The sequence below is a fragment of the Epinephelus fuscoguttatus genome, linkage group LG3 (genome assembly GCF_011397635.1).
Source record: "Epinephelus fuscoguttatus linkage group LG3, E.fuscoguttatus.final_Chr_v1".
In the NCBI taxonomy this organism is placed as follows: Eukaryota; Metazoa; Chordata; class Actinopteri; order Perciformes; family Serranidae; genus Epinephelus; species Epinephelus fuscoguttatus.
In genome coordinates, this window is record NC_064754.1 from 42,226,089 (window position 1) to 42,246,039 (window position 19,951).

The 19,951-nt window shown below is 38.7% G+C and overlaps 1 protein-coding gene across 1 annotated transcript; it reads left to right on the top strand.

Moving 5' to 3' along the window:
- The first annotated feature begins 4,661 nt into the window (after nucleotides 1-4,661).
- On the top strand, nucleotides 4,662-19,630 carry cdk2ap2 (cyclin-dependent kinase 2 associated protein 2). The gene is made up of 5 exons (XM_049571225.1): nucleotides 4,662-4,730; nucleotides 7,059-7,214; nucleotides 7,657-7,748; nucleotides 13,453-13,573; nucleotides 18,666-19,630. Exons 2-5 carry the CDS (start codon nucleotides 7,160-7,162, stop codon nucleotides 18,731-18,733), a joined length of 336 nt encoding a protein of 111 aa, XP_049427182.1. The 5' UTR covers nucleotides 4,662-4,730; nucleotides 7,059-7,159; the 3' UTR covers nucleotides 18,734-19,630.
- Nucleotides 19,631-19,951: the final 321 nt, after the last annotated feature.

The window sequence follows — 19,951 nt, forward strand, 5'->3', positions numbered from 1 at the left end:
TCTGTTGCAGAGGATTATGCCTGTGTACACCAAGAATATATAGTTCCTCTTTCTGTAGCCTTCAGTGTCACACCTTTCTACCCTTTCCTGTTTGAAGAAACATTAGGTCAGATCCAAGCTTCAGTAGTGACAACTATGTCACATTGCTGCCATAAGCACAGACTAAGAGGGTACAGTCAGTGTTAAAGTGCATGGGCCATTTTGAACAGGTGGGATTTGAGATGGGATTTGAAGGATGTAATGCTGTCACGCTGTCAAATGTGTGTAGGTAGGGAGCTCCAGAGCCTGGGGGCAGTGCAGCTGAAAGCCTTGGCGCCCATGGTGCTGAGGCGTGAGGTGGGGATGGTCAGGAGACCAGCAGAGAAAGGAGCGCAAGGAGCGGGAGGGGGTGCACTACTGGAGGAGGTCAGAGAGATAGGTGGGGGCTAGGTTGTGGAGGGCTTTGAAGGTAAGCAGAAGGTTTTTGTAATCAGTCCAGTACTGAAAAGGGAGCCAGTGTAGTTGGAGGAGAATGGGGGTGATGTGATCAGATGATTTTGTGATCCGGGCAGCAGAGTTTTGAATGATTTGAAGCCTGCTAATGAGTTTGGTGAGAAGGCCAGAGAGTACTGCGTTACAATAGTCAATACGAGATGTAACAGATGTATGGCCCAACACGTCAGTGCTGGACTGGGACACTGATGGGCGGAGTCTAGAAATGTTGCGGAGGTGAAAGAAAGAAATGTTCACATTAAATAACATGTATTGCACATGACACTGCTCAAAGCCAGACAAAGCCTTTGTCTTGTTTTGCCACTTTTTTTTTAACAAGGTAGGAACTGCCCCAGCAGTGTTGGGCTTGTTACTCCAAAAATGTAATATATTACTCATTGCTCGTTACTCTTTTAAAAAGTAATAATATTACATTCCTTATTACTCCCTGCCACAGTAATTCATTACACTATTTGTCATATTACTTTTCCGTTGCACCCCATAAAATTGATAGTTATCCGCCAAAATCCAGATGTGTGCCTCTGTGTGAATGTCTGGGTGATTGCTGGTAAATGTAGCTAAGGCTAGATTCCAAGCAAATGATTTGTTGTTTTTTTTGTACCTGGGGGTCTTCAGCTGCCTGTGACTGGTATTTTCCAAAGGCTCCGCCTGAAAGCCAGAGACTCACTTGTCGAGAAACATTTCATTCACAAAATATGCAGCCACAAGCTTCATCACTTCTTTGTAGCCTGCAGCTGTCCACGATTAAAATCCAGTTTTGTTTGTTTAGCCAGTGTGGCACTACAGCCAACCTCCATGGCCGAGGAGGGCTCACCTTATGGTGTATTTTTTGGAGCTTCGCTTTGTTCTGCTGTCGGCTGTAGTCGGTATTTCAGACTGGAGGTATCAAGATGTGTTTTTTTTGCAGTGATGAAGAGTTTTATTATGACTACCAATATGACTAACTGCCTCAGCCTATGAATCAAGCCAAATACCTGTCTGTAATGCATGGGAATTGAGGCAAATGTCTGCTCAAGCATATCTGAACAAAATCCTAAATACTGTGTCTCGCAGCTTAAAAGGCACTACCTGACCCTGCTTGCTTTTCTCTGTAATCATCCTCACTGATTGTGGCAATTACACTGTTTAGGACCGTAGCTTAGAAACAGACAAGTGGCATCAAATCTAAAATTAGGTACTGGATATGTCAGATAGACTTGCAAGGCAATGCAGAAAATGGTGAAAACTAATCAGTTTTTGTCTCATCTTAAATCATATTCTTCTACCTTTGACAAAATCACATTTAAGTATTGGTGAATAAAATAACAAAAAGAAGTTATCCAACATTTGAGCACCAGGCGTGAAAGGATGAATCCCATCACATCTAAAAATATGAGGTGTTGCCTGCAGATAGAACCCTTTCAGAGGCGAATATGAAAGAAATCTCTGTCAGGTTAAAGGCCAAGGGACTGGATGACACACTGTGTCCAATTTGATGCATTTTTGTGACAAAGCAACAGTACCTCAATTCAGACCATGTTACCCTTTGGGGTCAAAAGGAACATTTGACTCTCACAAGTTTTCTTTTTACTTTCATGTTCTTTCAGTTAGAAAAACTAACTAAAGAAACTCATTATGAATCATCTGCATTTGGTGGCAGCAGTCAAAAGCACTGGTAGTCTGTTTAATCACCTACCTATCACCTGTCAATCTCCTACAGTTATAAAGCACTACCTTCAGCATAAAGGGAAGATGACGGGAAGGAGCTAACAATCTCTGGTGGACAAAAGAAAACCTAGCACCATTAAGCTACTAAATGCCAAGGTTAGTTGCAAACATAACAATGATAAAATATTATTCACAGGAAGAGCAATCTTGGGACTGAAAGAAAAAATACTGAAAGAAAAAGGCTTTTTTCGTGTAAATGGAAATCTGTCTATCTAGCTCAGGGTTTTTAGTCCTCAATTAATTCTGAAAGTGATGCAACAAAAAACGGGTGAAATCACCTCTTTTGGCTACAAATGAACATTAAGAATCTGGTGGGAAATTAACAAATAGGAGGCTTGTCTTCACACCCCGTGGAGCCCAAGCAAAGGTGTGTAAAAACAACCACTGGAAGGCATTATGGTTTATCTTAAAGACACAGACAACCATTCACGCTCACATTCACATCTATAGCCAATTTAGAGTCGCCAGTTATCCCAGCCTGTATGTCTTTGGATTGTGGGAGGAAGCAGGAGAACCCAGAGAAAACCTACACCGACATGGGGAGAACATGCAGGCTCCACACAGAAGGGTTCCCCCACCCCGGGGGTCCAACCTCCCACCCAGGGGTTGAAACAGGAACCCACTGCACCACAGTGCTGCCCAACTGGGGTTAGTTATTTCTCAAATAGAGAAAGATTAAAAAAAATATGATTAAAACTAGAGAGCATCTTGGGATGGCATCACTCAGCTGCAATACAGTGATCTATCACTTGAAGCGTATGTAAGCCAGGGTGGAAACTGGGGGGGGCCAATCGCCCCTTCAGTACTAGCACCTTAGTTGCAGTCCCTTTGTTTGGACCATATCCATCTTCAAACTCAACCTTTATTCTGATCTAAACTACACACCTGTAAAGTGTCGTGACTGTGTCTCTCATGGTTTCAAAATTTGTTTTTGCTGCTGAGTCAGTTTTTACATCCTGAATATATGCTTCACACACATATTAATGACCTCTCTGTCTGCTTCTCTCTGAAATCGCTTTTTCATGTTACCCAAAAATTTGATAATATTTAATCAGGAAGTGCAGTTAGTTATAGTGTGGGCTCCGTGCTAGCTCTGACAGCTTGAGCATCACAAAGGGCATGGCATAGCATTGGTGTCACCAGGACCACCCAGAGAGTGGTCGTTGTGAAGATCAAATGTATTGGGTAAATATTTTCTGTATACTTTTGACTTAATGTTGATTTTGTTCTTCTTCTTCTTCTTCTTCTTCTTCTTCTTCTTCTGATCATTATTATTATTATTATCTGTCCAAAGTTGCCTTAAAAGGGTAGTCTACCAATCTGAACATGAATGAACATTGAAATCAGTTTACTTGTCATGGGGAATACTACTCTGCCTGTTTTGACTTTGGAGGAGCTTTGTCAGGTCTGACACCAAATTAACCCTGTAGATGTCATCAGGGTTATGTCGGATTGGGCTTGAGCTGCTCCACAGACAACGAGTAGGAGCCTGATTTTGTGGGCCCACAAAATGTTTGTTTATTTTTATAGCCGAATGAGTTTTATTCTATTGTAGTGTTCTCAGTTCTGAAACAGATCATTATATACTCAGAGCATTCCCCCTGGCTGCTTTCTGTGTCATCTACAACATCTTTCCCAATTGATTGTTGGAGCACTTCCAGACTTTATACCCTATGACATCACAAATTTGACTTTCGGCACTCTAGGTTTTGGATTTGGGAGAGTTGTTCATGCTTAGTAATATAATTATTAATATTAATAATATTATTACACCATAGGAATATGTATGAATTTTGAATTTTTCTTCAAGTGTATTGAAAGCCCTGTTCTTAAGGTTGTGTAAATGTTAGGAAGAAATAAACTTGATAATCATCAGAATTCGTACCGCTTGCTGTTTTACCAGCATTTACTTGTACTTTTACTTTCAATACTTCATTAAATATGATACAATAAAAATACTTTTGATACATCAGTACTTTTACTCAAAGTCATATTCTGGTAAGATATCTGTACTTCTACTCAAATATGGCTTTCAGGCACTTGACTGCACCACCACTGCAAAAAAGCCTTAAAAACATTTCTCAGACTGAGAAAAAAATAGATAAGTGAACTGTTTGATTTTACATAGGAATTAATACTGACACTTCATATAGTGGCTCATATGATCATCTGATTATCCACTTTGTAATTTTATTGCTGGGTTTTTTTCTTGTCTTACTCATTTATTTGGTCATACATTATTTTTCATCTTCTTTAATTCATTTTGAAATGATTGCCTTTTATAACTTGACATTCCCCTGTATTAAAACGCTGATGGTACATTGTTGCAGTGGAAAAAGCTGTTTTGTACATGACGCAATTTAAAAAGAAAAAAAAAGTGTGGAGAATACGTCATGGGTTATCACCCAATCGCATCGCTCTAAAAGTAAAAAAAACAGTAGTACACTACGCGTCTCTACTGCGCAGACTCACACACAGAGGAGGAGACAGGGCTCGCTTCCCCACAGAGGAATTTAAGTCTTCTTAAAAAGGTAATAAAATACAACTCATTTGGCTCGTTTGCAGTCTTTTCGATGGTCACAAGTGTAGGTAACCTTTATTTCGTTCACTGTCTGTATGTAGAATATCAAAGCTCCATCAATACTATTCTCCTGCGTCCCACTTGTGTTATTATGCTAACCGGCGATAGCTAGCTAATCTAGCTAACATCACCAAGTAGTAGTTAGCTTGGCACCTTCCTCTAAAGCTAACGTCAGCTTTTGTTTCGTTCGGCACCTCTGGTTCTGGTTTGTCCTGTGAGCCTCTGTCCGATCTCATTCAGAAAACCCTCGCTCCTCGAGGTTTTTGTACACCCGGACACACGAAACTGATCAAATAACATATCCAGCTAGTTATTAGATATGATATCGACCAGGTTTGAAGTGAGCACTGTTTTCATTGATAGTCGGAATAATGAACTGTAGTGGCTGTCATTGGTAAACCTCTGTGCCGTCTATACATACACACATAGGTACATACATACATATATGTATGTGTGTGTAAAGGTCATTCATATAGCACAATTTAATTCTATTCAACAAACAATATTAAACACTGTATGAAATCCATCATGAAACTCACATTTAAAGGGTAGAAACCATTTTAAATGGTATCGTGGGATATAAGCAGGGAAATAATGACAACATAGCCAGAGTTGTACATTAAAGGACCAGTGTGTAGGAGCATCTATTGGCAGAAATGGAATATTGTATTCATAACTATGCGTTGATTAGTTTATGATCACCTGAAAATAAAAATTGTTGAGTTTTTGTTAACTTAGAATGAGCTGTGTATGTCTACTAAGTGAGCAGGTTGTCTTTCATGAAGTATGCCATGTTGTTCTACAGCATCCCAGAACGGACAAACCAAACACTGGCTCAAGATCTGGTCATTTGCATGTATGAATGCGTCAGCCACTAGTCTTGAGTCTTGAGTCTAGCCTTGGCTTGGCTAGCTATGGATTACAAATCCATAATTGGAAAAGTCCTGGTGGAGAACAGAGAATTTACCATCGCAGAGACAGATTTATTTGTTCTCACCACCAATGCTGCAAAACTTAAGTACCAAATATTTATAAATAGCCACTGCAGAGTAGGCATCTCGTGGTAAAACATTAACGTGTGCTCATTTAGACCTATTAGTAATGTTGACAGGTTTTTGTAAACTTAATAGGCTGCGTTATCCTCATGATAAGGTTCCAGACAGATTTTTCTTTCTTTAATTTTTTGTCAAAAATGGCTCTTTTGACAGTAAAGGTTGCTCTCCCGTCTTAAATGCTTTGCACATGGGAGAAGTTTCAGTTTTGCAGCCTTACCACTAAATGCCACTAAATTCTACACACTGGACCTTTAAGTGTAAGGTATATAATGATGATGCTCTATGGTGCTCAGTAACTAAATGCTTTGATTTTTATTTAAGACACTGGATGTGTTTAAAGGACCTCTGCCAGATGACAGAATTGCATTGTGACAAACAGTCAGAGATGTATTTTGGTCCCAGGTCATAGAGAGACTTATAGAAAAGCAGCAGTTATTTAAACTCTCTGATAACTATTTAGTTTGTAATGTTCTACTATATTTTAGCTGTAAAAGTGAATTCAAGTTTTTGTTAAATTTAAGATGACATTATTATTTGGACAGTCTGATGGCCTGATGGTAAATGCAGCTACAAGGACTGTGAACATAGAGCTTAAAAGCTCTGAAGTTAACATGTTAAAGTTGAACTGTACGGGCACTGTGAATTACAACATCTCCTGTCTGAGTGCAGCTAGGGACCTGCATCTGTCTCACCATGTTCTCTGTCATCTCTGCTGTCCATAATATACAGCCACAAAATTGGCAACAAAATACTTGCAAAAATTGACCTGTATAAAGCCATCTCTGCTTCTGCGTTTTGGTGGGAAAAGAGACAAATGATGAAACTGAATGAAAAGCTGAAACTTTCTTCAGGTCTTAAGTCTTGTTCTGTAATGTATGCATGTCTGTACGCAAGGCAAAGTTGACATATTCTGCTGTGATGTTGGCAAAATGTTTGAGTGCTTTCCCATAAAAAGTCAAAAGCTGAGAAATATATCAAGAATTGGCCATTGTTGTTTGCTATTGAGCCACCTTTTTAGATTCCTTTATGTCATACAAAAAGGTAAACATGCCTTAGGAAAAATTGAGCAGATGTGCTTGAAGTTTACACGCTTCTGAAATTAACATTTCACTGCTTTGAAAACTACAAACCCTAGCTTCCTTTGTTACTTACCAGAATGAAAATACATCTGATAGTATCTTTTATTTGTGTTTCTGTGTGCACGCTTGTTTTCTTTGTATCAGCTCTCAGGAGCTCATCACCACCAGTAAAGCTGTATAAGCACCGGGTTGACGGGACTGAAGGAAGTGGCGCGTCGTACGGGGAGCTGCCTGCTGAAATCGCCATGAGTTACAAACCCATTGCTCCTGCGCCGTCTGGCTCCAACCACACGCCTCCAGGTTCTGACACCTAGCAGCCACGCAGCCATAATGTTGGACATGCAGTTATTTGCCAGTTGCCATTTTTCTTTGTTATGGATATAAAACATTTTATACCATGGCCATGAGACATAATTTTGCTCTACGCTCTAATTACTATTGTAAATCAAAATTAGTCTAGCCAATATTAGATTGCAAATAACCATAGCAACAAGACATAATCATTGTCATGACTCCTCACAAAGAGAATGCAAAGGGCCATGGTATACAAGTGATAAAGCGCTCTAAGGTGTCTATAGTGGAAAAAATAATGGACTTGGTTTATGTGTATCAGGGACCCTTACAGTGAATTGTTACTTACAATTACTTAATGAAATGTTTCAGAGGGCAGATTTCTTCTAATTGTTTTTGTGTTGCAAATTCCAGCTACAGTGTGTTACATCTGTCCTCCTCCTCTGTCCAGGCTCCTCGGTCCCCTCTCCATCCCTGCCCTCGTCATCCAACTTTAGGCCGGCATTTAGTGACTTTGGCCCACCCTCCATGGGCTTTGTTCAGGTATGTTTGCAGTGTTTTGTAATTCTTAGTAATACCATACACATACATAAACCCCAATTCCAAAAAGTTGGGACACTATAAAACGTAAATAAAAACAGAATGCAATGATTTGCAAATCCTTTTCGACATACAGGAAATAAGTATTTAACATGTGAACATTTGTTTTGTTTCACATTAGTACAATGCAGTCATTCACGTTGGCGTTGGGTCTCATTTACCAATATATTCCCAAGTTTTTTCTTAAGATAAGATAAGATACACCTTTATTGATCCCACAATTGAGAAATTCCAGTGTTACAGTAGTCAAGGGGAAAGAGTCAAATTAAAGATTTCAGTATTTAAAAACTTAAAAAAAAAGTAGGCATGCAGAAAAAAGTACAAAAAATACAAGAAACAGCAATAAATAATAATAATAATAATAATAATGAGCAATGGATTAAAGTGAACATATTTAGTGCAAAGTGAATATTGAATGTGCAAATAAACAACAGCATGGGGGACAGCAATGCTTATAGTGGTGTCCCTAAAGTGTCCATGGTGCAGTTTACTGTGAGCAGTGCTGGTTATGCAGCCTGACAGCAGCAGGCAGGAAGGACCTGCAATAGCGTTCCTTCACACACTTTGGGTGAATCAGTCTATCACTGAAGGAGCTCTCCAGAGCTTTTATCTTCTCCTGCAGGGGGTGGGAGTCATTAGTCCTCAGAGATGACAGCTTGGCTTAAAGTTGTTTTTAAGAAAGGTCCTAGGAAACGTCTATGTCAGATCCATGACATGTCCGTAAACAGCAGAATTGTTCACATCTGTGTTTTTATAATGATGAATCCCATTGCCCTCGTAAGTTAAAAGCGTGTGCCAGTTAATTCTAAAGAGCACAGGTAAACACTCTGCAAGTCCCCATAAAAGAGAATGAGCACAGGGCAGTGTGCACACAGGGAGACTGAATGAGGAGAAAAGTCAAGAGTGTTTACCAAATGTCCAAAGAGGGTAATAATAATAGTAATCATAATAACCTTTATTTATATAGCACTTTTCAAAACATATGTTACAAATTGCTTTACAGAACAATTAAAACATAGAGTACACAATTCCAATGCATGAAAACAGTAAATGACAGATAAAATCAAAAAAGGCTTTCCGGTAAAAATGTGTTTTTAGAAGAGATTTAAAAGAGATCACTAAAATCAATTCTAAAATGTACTGGCAGCCAATGTAGAGATGCTAAAATAGGTGTGATGTGATCGTGTTTTTTAGTTCTGGTTAAAAGCCTTGCAGCAGAGTTCTGCACCATTATATTGGTGTAAAGCACTGGACTCCAAACATAAAACAAACTTTTGTTTTGAAGTGGAGGTGCTTCTGCAGAGAGTGAATGCCAAACGAGCTGTCAAATTTAGTAGCATCAGGCGTGGATATAAAATGCTACACACAAAAAAAAACAAAATGAAAAAAATTCATGGGATGCTAGAAATACTTGTTAATCAACCACCTGACCAGCAAACCACAAACTTAACAGAGCTGTCAAGGGAGTGTGTGTTTAGAGAGAAAGAGAGGGCAAGAGAGGGAGGTCATTAATAACTAAAGTTATTAATAATTTGTCACTTTTTATCTCACCTGTCCAACCCCTTTTATAATTGCGCAATCACAGTTCCCATAAATATAACTTACTTGAATTAAATGTAAAGGTGAGTCATCACTAAGACTGTTTTTCCTCCAAAATTGTTGCATGTCTAAAAACAAATACAACCTTGCGTTGTGTCAATCACGCTTACACACTGACTCCAAAACCTTCACTCGTCACAAGTTTTTGGAACAGGTTCAATTTGCTGCACTTTTTTGCATTTCAAGAGTTTTTCAACCAAGAAGCAGTGAAGTAAATGTGGGGAAGGGACACAACCCCAACAAGGGATGGAAACGGGTTGCAGAGAGTGGTGACAGACAGGGAGGGAACGCCAGAGGAGAGACGCAAGGGAGCAAATGTGTCTTTTCATGTTGTCTGACATTGTGAATTTTTGCAACAAATAGAACAATAAAAAGCATCAGACTGTGCAAGGTTTCTGAGTGTAACAGTTTTTTTTCTGATGACAGATTTCTTAAAAAACGCTTACGAAAGCTGTAGTTTGAAGTCTGTTGAAGTCTGTCATTTTAAAAGACCATAATGCTTCAATTTAAATAATGAAAGAAGTTATTGAATATATAATAAATGATAAAATATTATTGTTAAATTCTATAATAATAAACGACTATAGAATTGAAAAAACACAATAACCAATTATTCTTCACAAACAGATCATCACAAAATGTGCACAAGAGTGTTCTTGAGTGTGCATAGATTCTGTTTTACCTGAGAACAAATCCCAAATAGGGTAACATTGGTCATTATCGTTGTGAAAATTACATAGAGCTGAAAACACCCCATCACTGCCGCAGCGTAACGTGTTGTATGACGCATGTCAAGTGTTCCCCTACCACACACAGAACTCCCCACATTGCAGCAAGAGAAGACAACACAGTTATTACTACTTTTTCCAAAGGATCTGTGCTTGTTTCACCTCTGCATTAGCTGAAAATCGTGTGCATTTTATGTGTGGACATCCATTAATTAAACTTGATTTCTCACTTGTAGAGCCGATCTCTGGAGCTCTGACTCACCAGGCAATATCTTCTTGGCTTTGTCTTTATAGTGATGGGATTGCTGGTTGTATAGCTTGGGATATTTTTCAACCTCAACACTCTCTCCTCATCTGTTCTTTGATACACATGAGAGACAGCAATTGCAACAGAATTCTGTTTATGCATCCATGGTGAGGAGAGAGAGACAGCAATTGCAACAGAATTCTGTTTATGCATCCATGGTGAGGAGAGGAGTCAAGCTGTCATAGGAGCAGCGGGGGGTATTATTCCTTAAGTGGCATTCAGTGCTGATGTGTTTTGGCCTTGGTGTGCTTTGGCCTTTAGTGGGTTTTAAGAATACATTTTTTTCTTAAAAATGATAGTTGAACAAGTCAATAAAGCAGAAGGACACAAGAAGAAAGTATTGGACAGGCTAACTGAAATGTATTAAGTACTTGGAGAAGCCTTGGTTTGCAATGCCAGCTTCAAGATGCTTCATGGATGTAGAAACTAATCTCTCTTAAACAGCCAGTGTCATTGGTTCCCAGATGCTTACTGAGTGCTATTGGAAAAAAAGGGTGGTAAACATGCTCGTGTCCAAAATTTTTTGGAACATGTTGCAGGCATCAAATTCAAAATGAGTGTATATTTACATTAAATATCTTGTCTTGCGCCATATTTAGTTGAATATAGACCGTTTCAAACTGGACAACATAAACATTCCAAATGGGTCGGGGCGTCGGTGGCTTAGTGGTAGAGCAGGCACCCCATGTATAAGGCTGTTGCCGCAGCGGCCCAGGTTCGAATCCAGCCTGTGGCCCTTTGCTGCATGTCACTCCCTCTCTCTCTCCCCTTTTCACACTTGTCTATCCTATCAATTAAAGGCTTAAAAATGCCCAAAAAATATCTTTAAAAAAAACAAACATTCTAAATGGGTCCCTTTGTATTTCCTGTTTGAATGTATGTTAATGCAGAAACTGACAGGAAGTAAACAGGGACCAAAGTTGTCGCCCTAGCAACAGAATAGCCATGAAATGGATTTGCAAATCATTCCATTCTGTTTTTAATCACGTTCAACGCAGTGTCCAAGCTTTTTGTATTGGGCTTGTATGTGCATACAAGTAGACCGAATCAAGCAACAACCAGTTTTAATGATTTGTTTCATGTGTGCTTGTGCAGGTTGAAGAGTAGAGCTTGAACTTGTTTTACAGCTTGGGGCTGCAGCAGTGTGATACCTGCAAAGAAACTGAATGACTATTGTCTCACAAAATTGTTTGCCTGTTTTTTATTGAAGAGGACCAGAACGCAAATTGTTTCAAACAAACGCTCCAGAACAAGAGTGAGCTGAACACACCCGCCGGCTGTTCTTTCAAAGCCAATCATTAATTGTAAACTGACTTATTTTTTAGAAACTTAGGTTGATTTTATGAGGAAGCCTTCCTTCATTTGCAGCAGCACAGATCCTGTGAAATTTTAGATTTACTGGCGTGTACCATTAAAAGAAAAAAAAGGAGGAGAGAGTTTGCTGAGTGCATGTCTCTGTATTCATGGAGTACAGTAAATATTGACAGCTCTGGAAGGCTGTTACTGTGAGGCAGCTGTAGGCATGTGACCTTCATGGCAGTGTTGAGATAGCAAAGGGCATGAAAAAAAAAACAACATATTTTTTCACATAGATGTAGTGGAACAGTGGAAGGGAGGAATGGACTGATTGTAGCTGTGAAAGCAGGGGCATGCAGGAATGCTTAGATGGGAGCAGTTGGGGAGCAGTCTGTTAGACATACAAATGAATGTTATCAATGTTAATTTGATAATTATTTTAGTCATGTTGCAGTTCTACTTAGCATTTTGAATTATTGTCTTCAAAATATAGACACCATATGCCTTCCTATGTCAAAAATCTACACACAGCAACATGAATTATCAATTTTGGTGATGTACAAAGCTGTGTCAGTCAAATTTGCTTGTTGACATGGCCTCTTAATTTCTTTCTTTCTCCAGTTGGTGACTTCCCTGAGTCCATTAAAACTGGGATTTTTGGTGCACTCATTCGTTTCAGCCACAAACACTAAAATAGCAAAGTCTAGGGAGCTCAGCGTGGATCTAAAAAAAAAAAAAAGCAGATCATTGACTTGAAGAAGTCAGGAAAGTCACTCGGAGTCAATTCAAAACAGCTATAAGTCCCAGGATCCACTGTGCAAATAATTGTTTCTAAGTATAAAGTGCATAGCACAGTTATGTCACTCCCATGATTAAGAAGAAAACATAAGCTATCACCTGCAGCCAAGAGAGAACTGGTCAGGATGGTCAACCAACCATCTGCAATGAATCAGAAGCAGCCAGTGCTGCCAGTGGAACTGTTGCTTTACACAAAGTGAATGGAATAATGAAGAAGGAGGATTATCTCCAAACCCTTCAGGAAAACCTAAAATCATTAGCCAGAAGGTTGAGTCTTGGACACAGTTGGGTATTCCAACAGGACAGTGACCATAAACACATCAACAGTGGTAACAGAATTATTAACTCAGGCTAGAATTAAGGTTCTGCAATAGCCTTCCCAAAGTTCAGGCTGTGCTGAAGAAACAAGTCTGTGCCAGAAAGCCAACAAATTTAGTCAAACTGTGCTGACTTTATCTAGAGAAGTGGTCAAAAATATAACTAGAAGCTTGCCAGGAGCCTGTGGATAGCTACCAGAATCACCCAATAGAGGTGAAAAGGGCTTCTAAAATATAAGCATTGCTGTGTGTATATTTTTGGCCACACGGATTTGGTCACATTTTCAGGAGATCCATAATAAATTCTTGAGAACTAAAATTCCTGAATGTTTTTTTGTAACAAAAAAGTCATTCCATCACAGGAAAATTAGAGTGTAGTAATTATTGGAAAGTCAGAACTTCCACGACAAACATGTTCTTTACAAGTGTATGTAAACTTTTGACCACAACTGTGTGTTGTATTAGCAAAGAGTCTTCATTTTTCATTGTTCTTTGTCTTTCCTTGTAATGGGATGATGGGAGTTTCCAGCTGTGACAAGTCCTGACAGATCTTTTTTTTTTCTTCTCCCCAAACATGACATGTTTGTGAAAAACACAAACAGCCTGTCAAAGTGTCTCAAGGGTCCACCTACAGTGAGCTTCTGTCTGTCATCGAGGAGATGAGCCGTGAGATCAGGCCAACATACGCTGGGAGCAAGAGCGCTATGGAGAGGCTAAAGAGAGGTATGTTGATGACCTTTGTCATCGATTAATGAGAATCAAAGAAATCTCTTGTGATCTTGTGTGAGAGCAGGGCTTTGTTCTGTGTACAACAGGAACATTGTGCAAAATATTATTAAAGGGGAACTAAACCCCCCTCTCTGGGCATTACTCCGCTCACAGCTTGAATTCAGAAAAGATAGGCTGAGGAAGGGGGCGGGGTGAAGATTGTCCCTCGCTGGGGGGAGAGGAGAGGGCTTCCCCGGAGGTCGGCCTCTTTACCCGGTCCCTCTCCTCCACACTTTGACTTATTTTCATTGTGGCGATGGTGGCTTGGAAAACCGCCCCTAACTGTGTCACAGGGGCAGAAGGGAAGGCGGCTGGAGATCGGCCTCTTTCCCCCTGTTCACCCTTCTCCCCATCTCCACATTCTTTCACCCTGCCGACAGTGGAGCTTATATCCATTGTGCTGATGGTGGCTTGGAAAACTGCCCCTAACTGTGTCACACGGGCAGAAGGGAAGGTGGCCGGAGTCTTATTTTATCCTACTTGGTTCTATTTCTCCCTCTCTGGGAGCCTGGGCTCACCGTGCAGCAGCCACCGCATCCATCCATCTGTCCATCCACCCCTCCCTCCCTCGCGGCCCCGCACATATACCACAGAGGCTCGGCTTTCTCTCACCGCACAGCAGCCCTCCACATCCCTCCCTCGCCACCCTGCACATGTACTCCCAAGCCTCAGTGCCTCTCCTTGACCAACTAACCTAAATACTATAAACACACTACTAACTGTAAACCTACACTAAAATACACTATGCTAACAATACAATTCCACAAATTACTAGCTATTCTCTCTGCTCTACTACTCTCTCTGCTCTGGTCCAACCTACTCGCTATCAGTTTGATAACTGCGGACAGAATGGTTTTATAGTAAGGGGAGGAGGAGTAAAGGGAGGAGGGCAGGTTTAGCGTGGACGGTTAGTGACGTCATTCGCCCCAAAAAAGAATCATTCGCCTCCAATGTAATGTAATGTAAATTCAAATGTAGTAACCAGGTTTCAAGCTGTAGAGGGCACTCCATACCACATTTTTAAAATAAAATGTAGATTTTCAATAGTTTGCACTAAACTGTCAAGATTTTGAGCAGGATCAGTCAGTAACACTACTATACAACCAGAAACAATGATTATCAGCTGAAAAAAATTGTTTTAGGGTTTAGCTACTCTTTAACCGGTAGCTTCAGTACAAAAGAATCTGTATCAGACTTCTATGATAAAACAGTATGGCAGGTGATGACTTCACCTGCTGCTTCAACAGCTTCCACTTAAGTGGAAAATTATAAAAAGAAAAGCACATATAATGGAAGTGAGTAGTAAACCGACTGAATGCGGAAAAACTGAGACATACTGTTGAATTTGCATATATTTTTCATGGGATATCACGGGCTGTTCATCATCTGTTTTGTAAATGGATGAACGTTTTCAGAATAAATTTCTTTACACTGAAAAGGGAAAAATCTGAAGGGGTTGTTATTAATGTAATGGTTTGAGTGGTCCAGCCCAGTGGAGATCAAACTTGGCTGTATGTGGCCCCTGAATTAGAATTAGTTTGACAACCCTGCTTTAAGGGAAACTTTGGTATTTTTCAACCTGTGTCCTGTGCTGCCATAAAACAAGCTGCAGTGTAATCTCTGCGGGCAGTTATGCACTGTTCATTAAAAGTCTGTGAAAAGCGCTTGCTGTTTCAACTGACAAGCTCAGAATTTTATTGTAAGTGTCTGACAACATTATGGAAACTCTTTTCTCTCTCTCTTTTTGTTAAAGAGTAAGATCCGTTTTGCTTAACCAGAAACAGCCCTAAAATCATTATCACCAAAGCCACCAGACTCCATTTAAATAAACACTACTTTTAGTGTGTATAGAGCCAGCATATTTTCACATTTAACTGGTCGAATTAATAGTTTATTTCAACCAAACCAGAGTTGGTGATTAATGGAACAGTGTAAACATGAACCACAATGTTTTTTTGTGAGTTTTGTTTCTGTCAACTTTAAATGAAGTGTGTTTTACTATGATAAAATTACTTTTTATTTAAATATAATCTGGTGGGTTTGAAGATAGCAATTTCGGGGCTGTTTCTGGTTAGATAGAAAGGATCTTATTTTTTTAACAAAAAGGTCTATCTCTGTAGGGATGCTTTCCATAATGTTGTCAGACACCTCGAATGATGAGTCTGAGCCTGTCAGTGATAAAAACAAGCACTTTTTGGGGGCGTGCATTGATGGTGCTCAGTTCCCCCGAAGGATTACATTGCAGCCTGTTTGGCTGCTACTGGCTCTAGCAAAAATTGTCATACAGCCACTTGGACACAAACACATGGCAAAGTAGGCTCCAGGTTGAAAAGAAAACAGAGTTACCCTTTAATGGTAATTTCCATAATTTTCACACCAAAGAGAAAGCAAAGAGAAGTATTACCAGTTTAGTACCTTTCCACATCCAGGGTTTAAGTAAAATCATAAGCAAAGAAAATAAGAAAAGGAAAAACACTTGTTGATTTTGCTGTTAATATACAAATATTTTTATACATACTACTAAGGGGTTAAACAGACCATGTTTTGGTTTAACATTTAAGATTCATTCAGATTCAGATTTAAAATTCACTGTTAACATCCTTTGTCAATGCCGATCAATATATAGTCAGTGAGGGAAGGAGAACTTAGAATGGTAAATGAAACCAATAAAGAATAAAAATAATAAAAATGAATAAATAAAAAGACCAACATCCATGTATAAAAAAGGATGGTTGTAAAAAATAAGATTGTATCACAAATAATGCCTCTCACCCTCATCTTTATTTCTATTGACTAACATTCTATTTCAGTACATTTCTAAAGGATGGCTATCAAAAGGGGATATAACAACTATAACAACTACTAACTATATACAACCAGAGAGGTAGAGATAAAGAATAAATATGCTTGCAGCAGTTTGGCTTCTATATTGCACATTACTATACAATATCTGGACAAATAAGAGAACACAGTAGAGAAAACAGTTAAGGATGTTCCCTCAAGTGATTATCTGAACAAAATCAGGTCTCAGTGGCTTGACATTTTGCACCAATTTCTCCCAGTGCTGCATGAAAATGTCCATCTTTAGGTGTACAGAGAAAGTAACCCTCTCCATCATGTATATCTCCATTGTCACATCTGTCCAGTCATTTATTGTCAGACCAACGTGCATTATTCATTTTCTTGTCAGAGCCTTTTTCCCTGCTGCCATCAATATACACATGAAGCATTTGCCAATACTTTTTACTTCAGGGGGGATACAGCCTAAATATATAACTCTGAAATCTAATGGTATGTGCATATTAAAGATTAGTTGTATTGCTGTGTATATCTTTCCAGTAATTCCTCCAGCACTACTACTGTCATAGTGTGCTGTCAAAAGAGGAGTGATAAAAAAAATTGAACATTTTTCCAGCAAAATTCTTTCCATGCATGAGATTAAGTGCTTTTCCATTGAAAAGAATATCTTGCCATATTTCATCTGTGATTGACAGGTCTCCTTCCTTTTCTCATCTGACCATAATATATTTTGTTGAATAGACTTTTAGGCAGTGGAGAGATTTATAGAGTTGGGAGATGACCCCTTTCTTTTAGTATCCATTTATATGCATTTATAAATAGTTGAATGAAGGGTTTGCTGGCTTCACTGATATCCTTTTTGGATTTTTTGATTGTAATCATTTTTTAATTGGAGGTATCTATAAAAGTCCTGCTTTTATAATGAAAATGTCTCTCTTAAGGTTTGGAAGGATGTAATTTCATCTTTCTGTATAATACTAGATAGGGATGTTATGCCTTTTTTTAATCCAAAACTTAAATCTATCATCCAGCAAGTAAAATCTGAGTCACATGCACACCAACTCAGGTTTTTAATATCTTTCTCCAATTTATGCTTTTTTATAACAGCTTTCCAAACCTCATAGATAGATAGATAGATAGATAGATATTGTTTATTGTCCTTTCGGAAATTTTTCTTGTGTCTGTGGCCATCAGAAAACCAGAAAAAGATACATAAAACGTACATAAAAAGTAGATGTGACCTATGGATTTTCCAGTCTATCTATGTATCTTTGCGAGTTTTTATCCAGTAGTACAGTCTGAATATGGACATCAGATATTATTCTACCTTCAGTGTCTTTCCACTGTGCTTTATAAGATGGGCCACGCCAATACAGCAATGCTCTAATCTGTGCTGAGATATAATAATTTTTCAAAGATGGTAAGCCCCAGCCTCATTTTTCTTTTGGGAGTTGTAATGTTTTGTACTGTACTCGGGGACTCCTTCCTTACCATATAAATCTTGATATCATTTGTCCCACTCTATGAATTGGTGTGGGGTGATTGTAATTGGGAGGGTTTGAAAAAGATACAAAAATCTTGGCAGAACGTTGATTTTAATTGTTTAAATTCTTGAACCTCCACTTCAGTGGATATGCATTCTTGAGTTTTTCTTATGATGTATATCAGAGTTTCTGTTTTATCTCAGTTCAGTTTGTAACCTGATAGTGGACCTATAGAGAATTCATCACTTCTGGTAGAGATATTTCAGGGTTTTTTAAGTGTAAAAGGACGTCATCTGCATAACGAACCATTTTATGTTCTACTCCATTAATTTCAATACCCTTAATTTTGTCATTCTAATTACAATTTTGTGGCCCGAGGAGGAAATGATCATTCTGCTACTCCCTTTTCTGCTCTGTTTTTTCAATTCTGATGAATAGAAATGAAGATATGTAGCATTAATGGATGGGTGTGATTGAAATAGAATCACATGCATTAAAAACCGGGGTGACTGCAGTCACTATGGTGCTAATTGAACAGGCAGATAGAAGGCTGAACCCAATGTTCTCTGTACCTGACCTGCTATTTTCTTGGTTAAGAGCAGCCTTTTTGTTATCTCAGCAATAGTGGTGGCTTGGATGCATTAGCATTTTTTAGTTGAGGTAGACTCGGCCAGAAGACAGAAATTGCTGCCAATTATTTGAGCAATTTTTCTAATTAATGTAAAACTGTTGATTTAATGCCTCCTTGCACTTTGTGTCTGCAGGTATAATCCATGCCCGTGCACTGGTCAGGGAGTGTCTTGCAGAGACGGAGAGAAGCGCCCGCACATAACCTTTTCGAAAGCTCCCTTCACTCCTCACTCTTTCCCTGTAGAAGCCTGTCCTCATCAAGATCCTCATCGTCTGTTTTACAACCTTTTTTTTTTTTTTGTGACCCTCTCACCTTTTGCGCTTTCCACAGCAGCTTTTTATAGGTGCATTATGTCCTTCTTGTCTCCACCGTTCCCTGCATTCCACCACACCGATTTTGGTAATCACAAACTATCTGTGAACCGTGGGGTGTACACAAAATGCATTTTTGTATCTATTTGAAATGAGAGTGTGGGGAATTTTATCCCATTTTCAAGTTGAGCTGTGGATTACAACCTTAGTAAAATGGATAGGAATGTTTAAAGTATTATTTGTTCAATAATGGCAATTGACCAAGAAAGTTCAGGGTTTTTAATGATGAAATGTTCCAGCTGCTCAAGTTTCTATTCTGAACATAACTGTGCAACCACTGAATATTTTTTTTGTTAATCAGAGCATCTTGAATATACCCCATTTCCATCCACCCTTCTTTTGTTTCATCATATTTTGTAGTGAAAAACACACATTAGATGTTTCTCAATCCCAAGAACACTGTACATCTCAAGTCAATTTGTTAGTATGGAAATTTTGTAAACCAGATTTTTGCAGTTCTGTATGTATATCTTAATTAAATAACAGGAAAAAAAACACGTTGAACGGCTGTTTGATTTGTGTAACATAAATAATAGGTTGCTGTGGAGTTGATGGGTACATTTTCTACTTCAGCTGTGATGATTTATCAGACATTGATGAGGCACATTGATATGAAATGTGTTTTTAATTAAAATAAAACCATTATTGATGGTTGACAAAAACGCTGTCAGCACATTGTCAATTAACCTTGAAATCCTTCAGGCTTAATGAATAAACCCCATAATGAAACCCACAATATGTGAGAGTTGTGAAAACTAGTTTACTTGTGCTAAGAATTAGTTTTTCAATTTATTAAAATATTTGAAACATAAGACGATACAAAACAAATCTTTTTTTCTTTTTTTTTCTCCATATCGTGTCGGCACGTCACAACTATATTCAACACCTACATACTGTTCATATTCTATACCTTCACAGTATGGTACCCAAAGAATCCCCCTATAGCAAGTGTCTATACCAAATTTTAAGCCACAGATGTATTAAGAATATATAAATAGCTTATCTGACATTAATAGATGGGTAATTTATCCTTGTTTAATGTGTCATA

Excerpts from the sequence above, each read along its gene's own strand:
- cdk2ap2 (XM_049571225.1), top strand. The coding sequence starts at position 7,160 with ATGAGTTACAAACCCATTGCTCCTGCGCCGTCTGGCTCCAACCACACG. Across the intron at positions 7,215-7,656 it reads CTCCAACCACACGCCTCCAG|GCTCCTCGGTCCCCTCTCCA; the intron begins GTTCTGACACCT and ends TCCTCTGTCCAG. Across the intron at positions 13,574-18,665 it reads TATGGAGAGGCTAAAGAGAG|GTATAATCCATGCCCGTGCA; the intron begins GTATGTTGATGA and ends TTGTGTCTGCAG.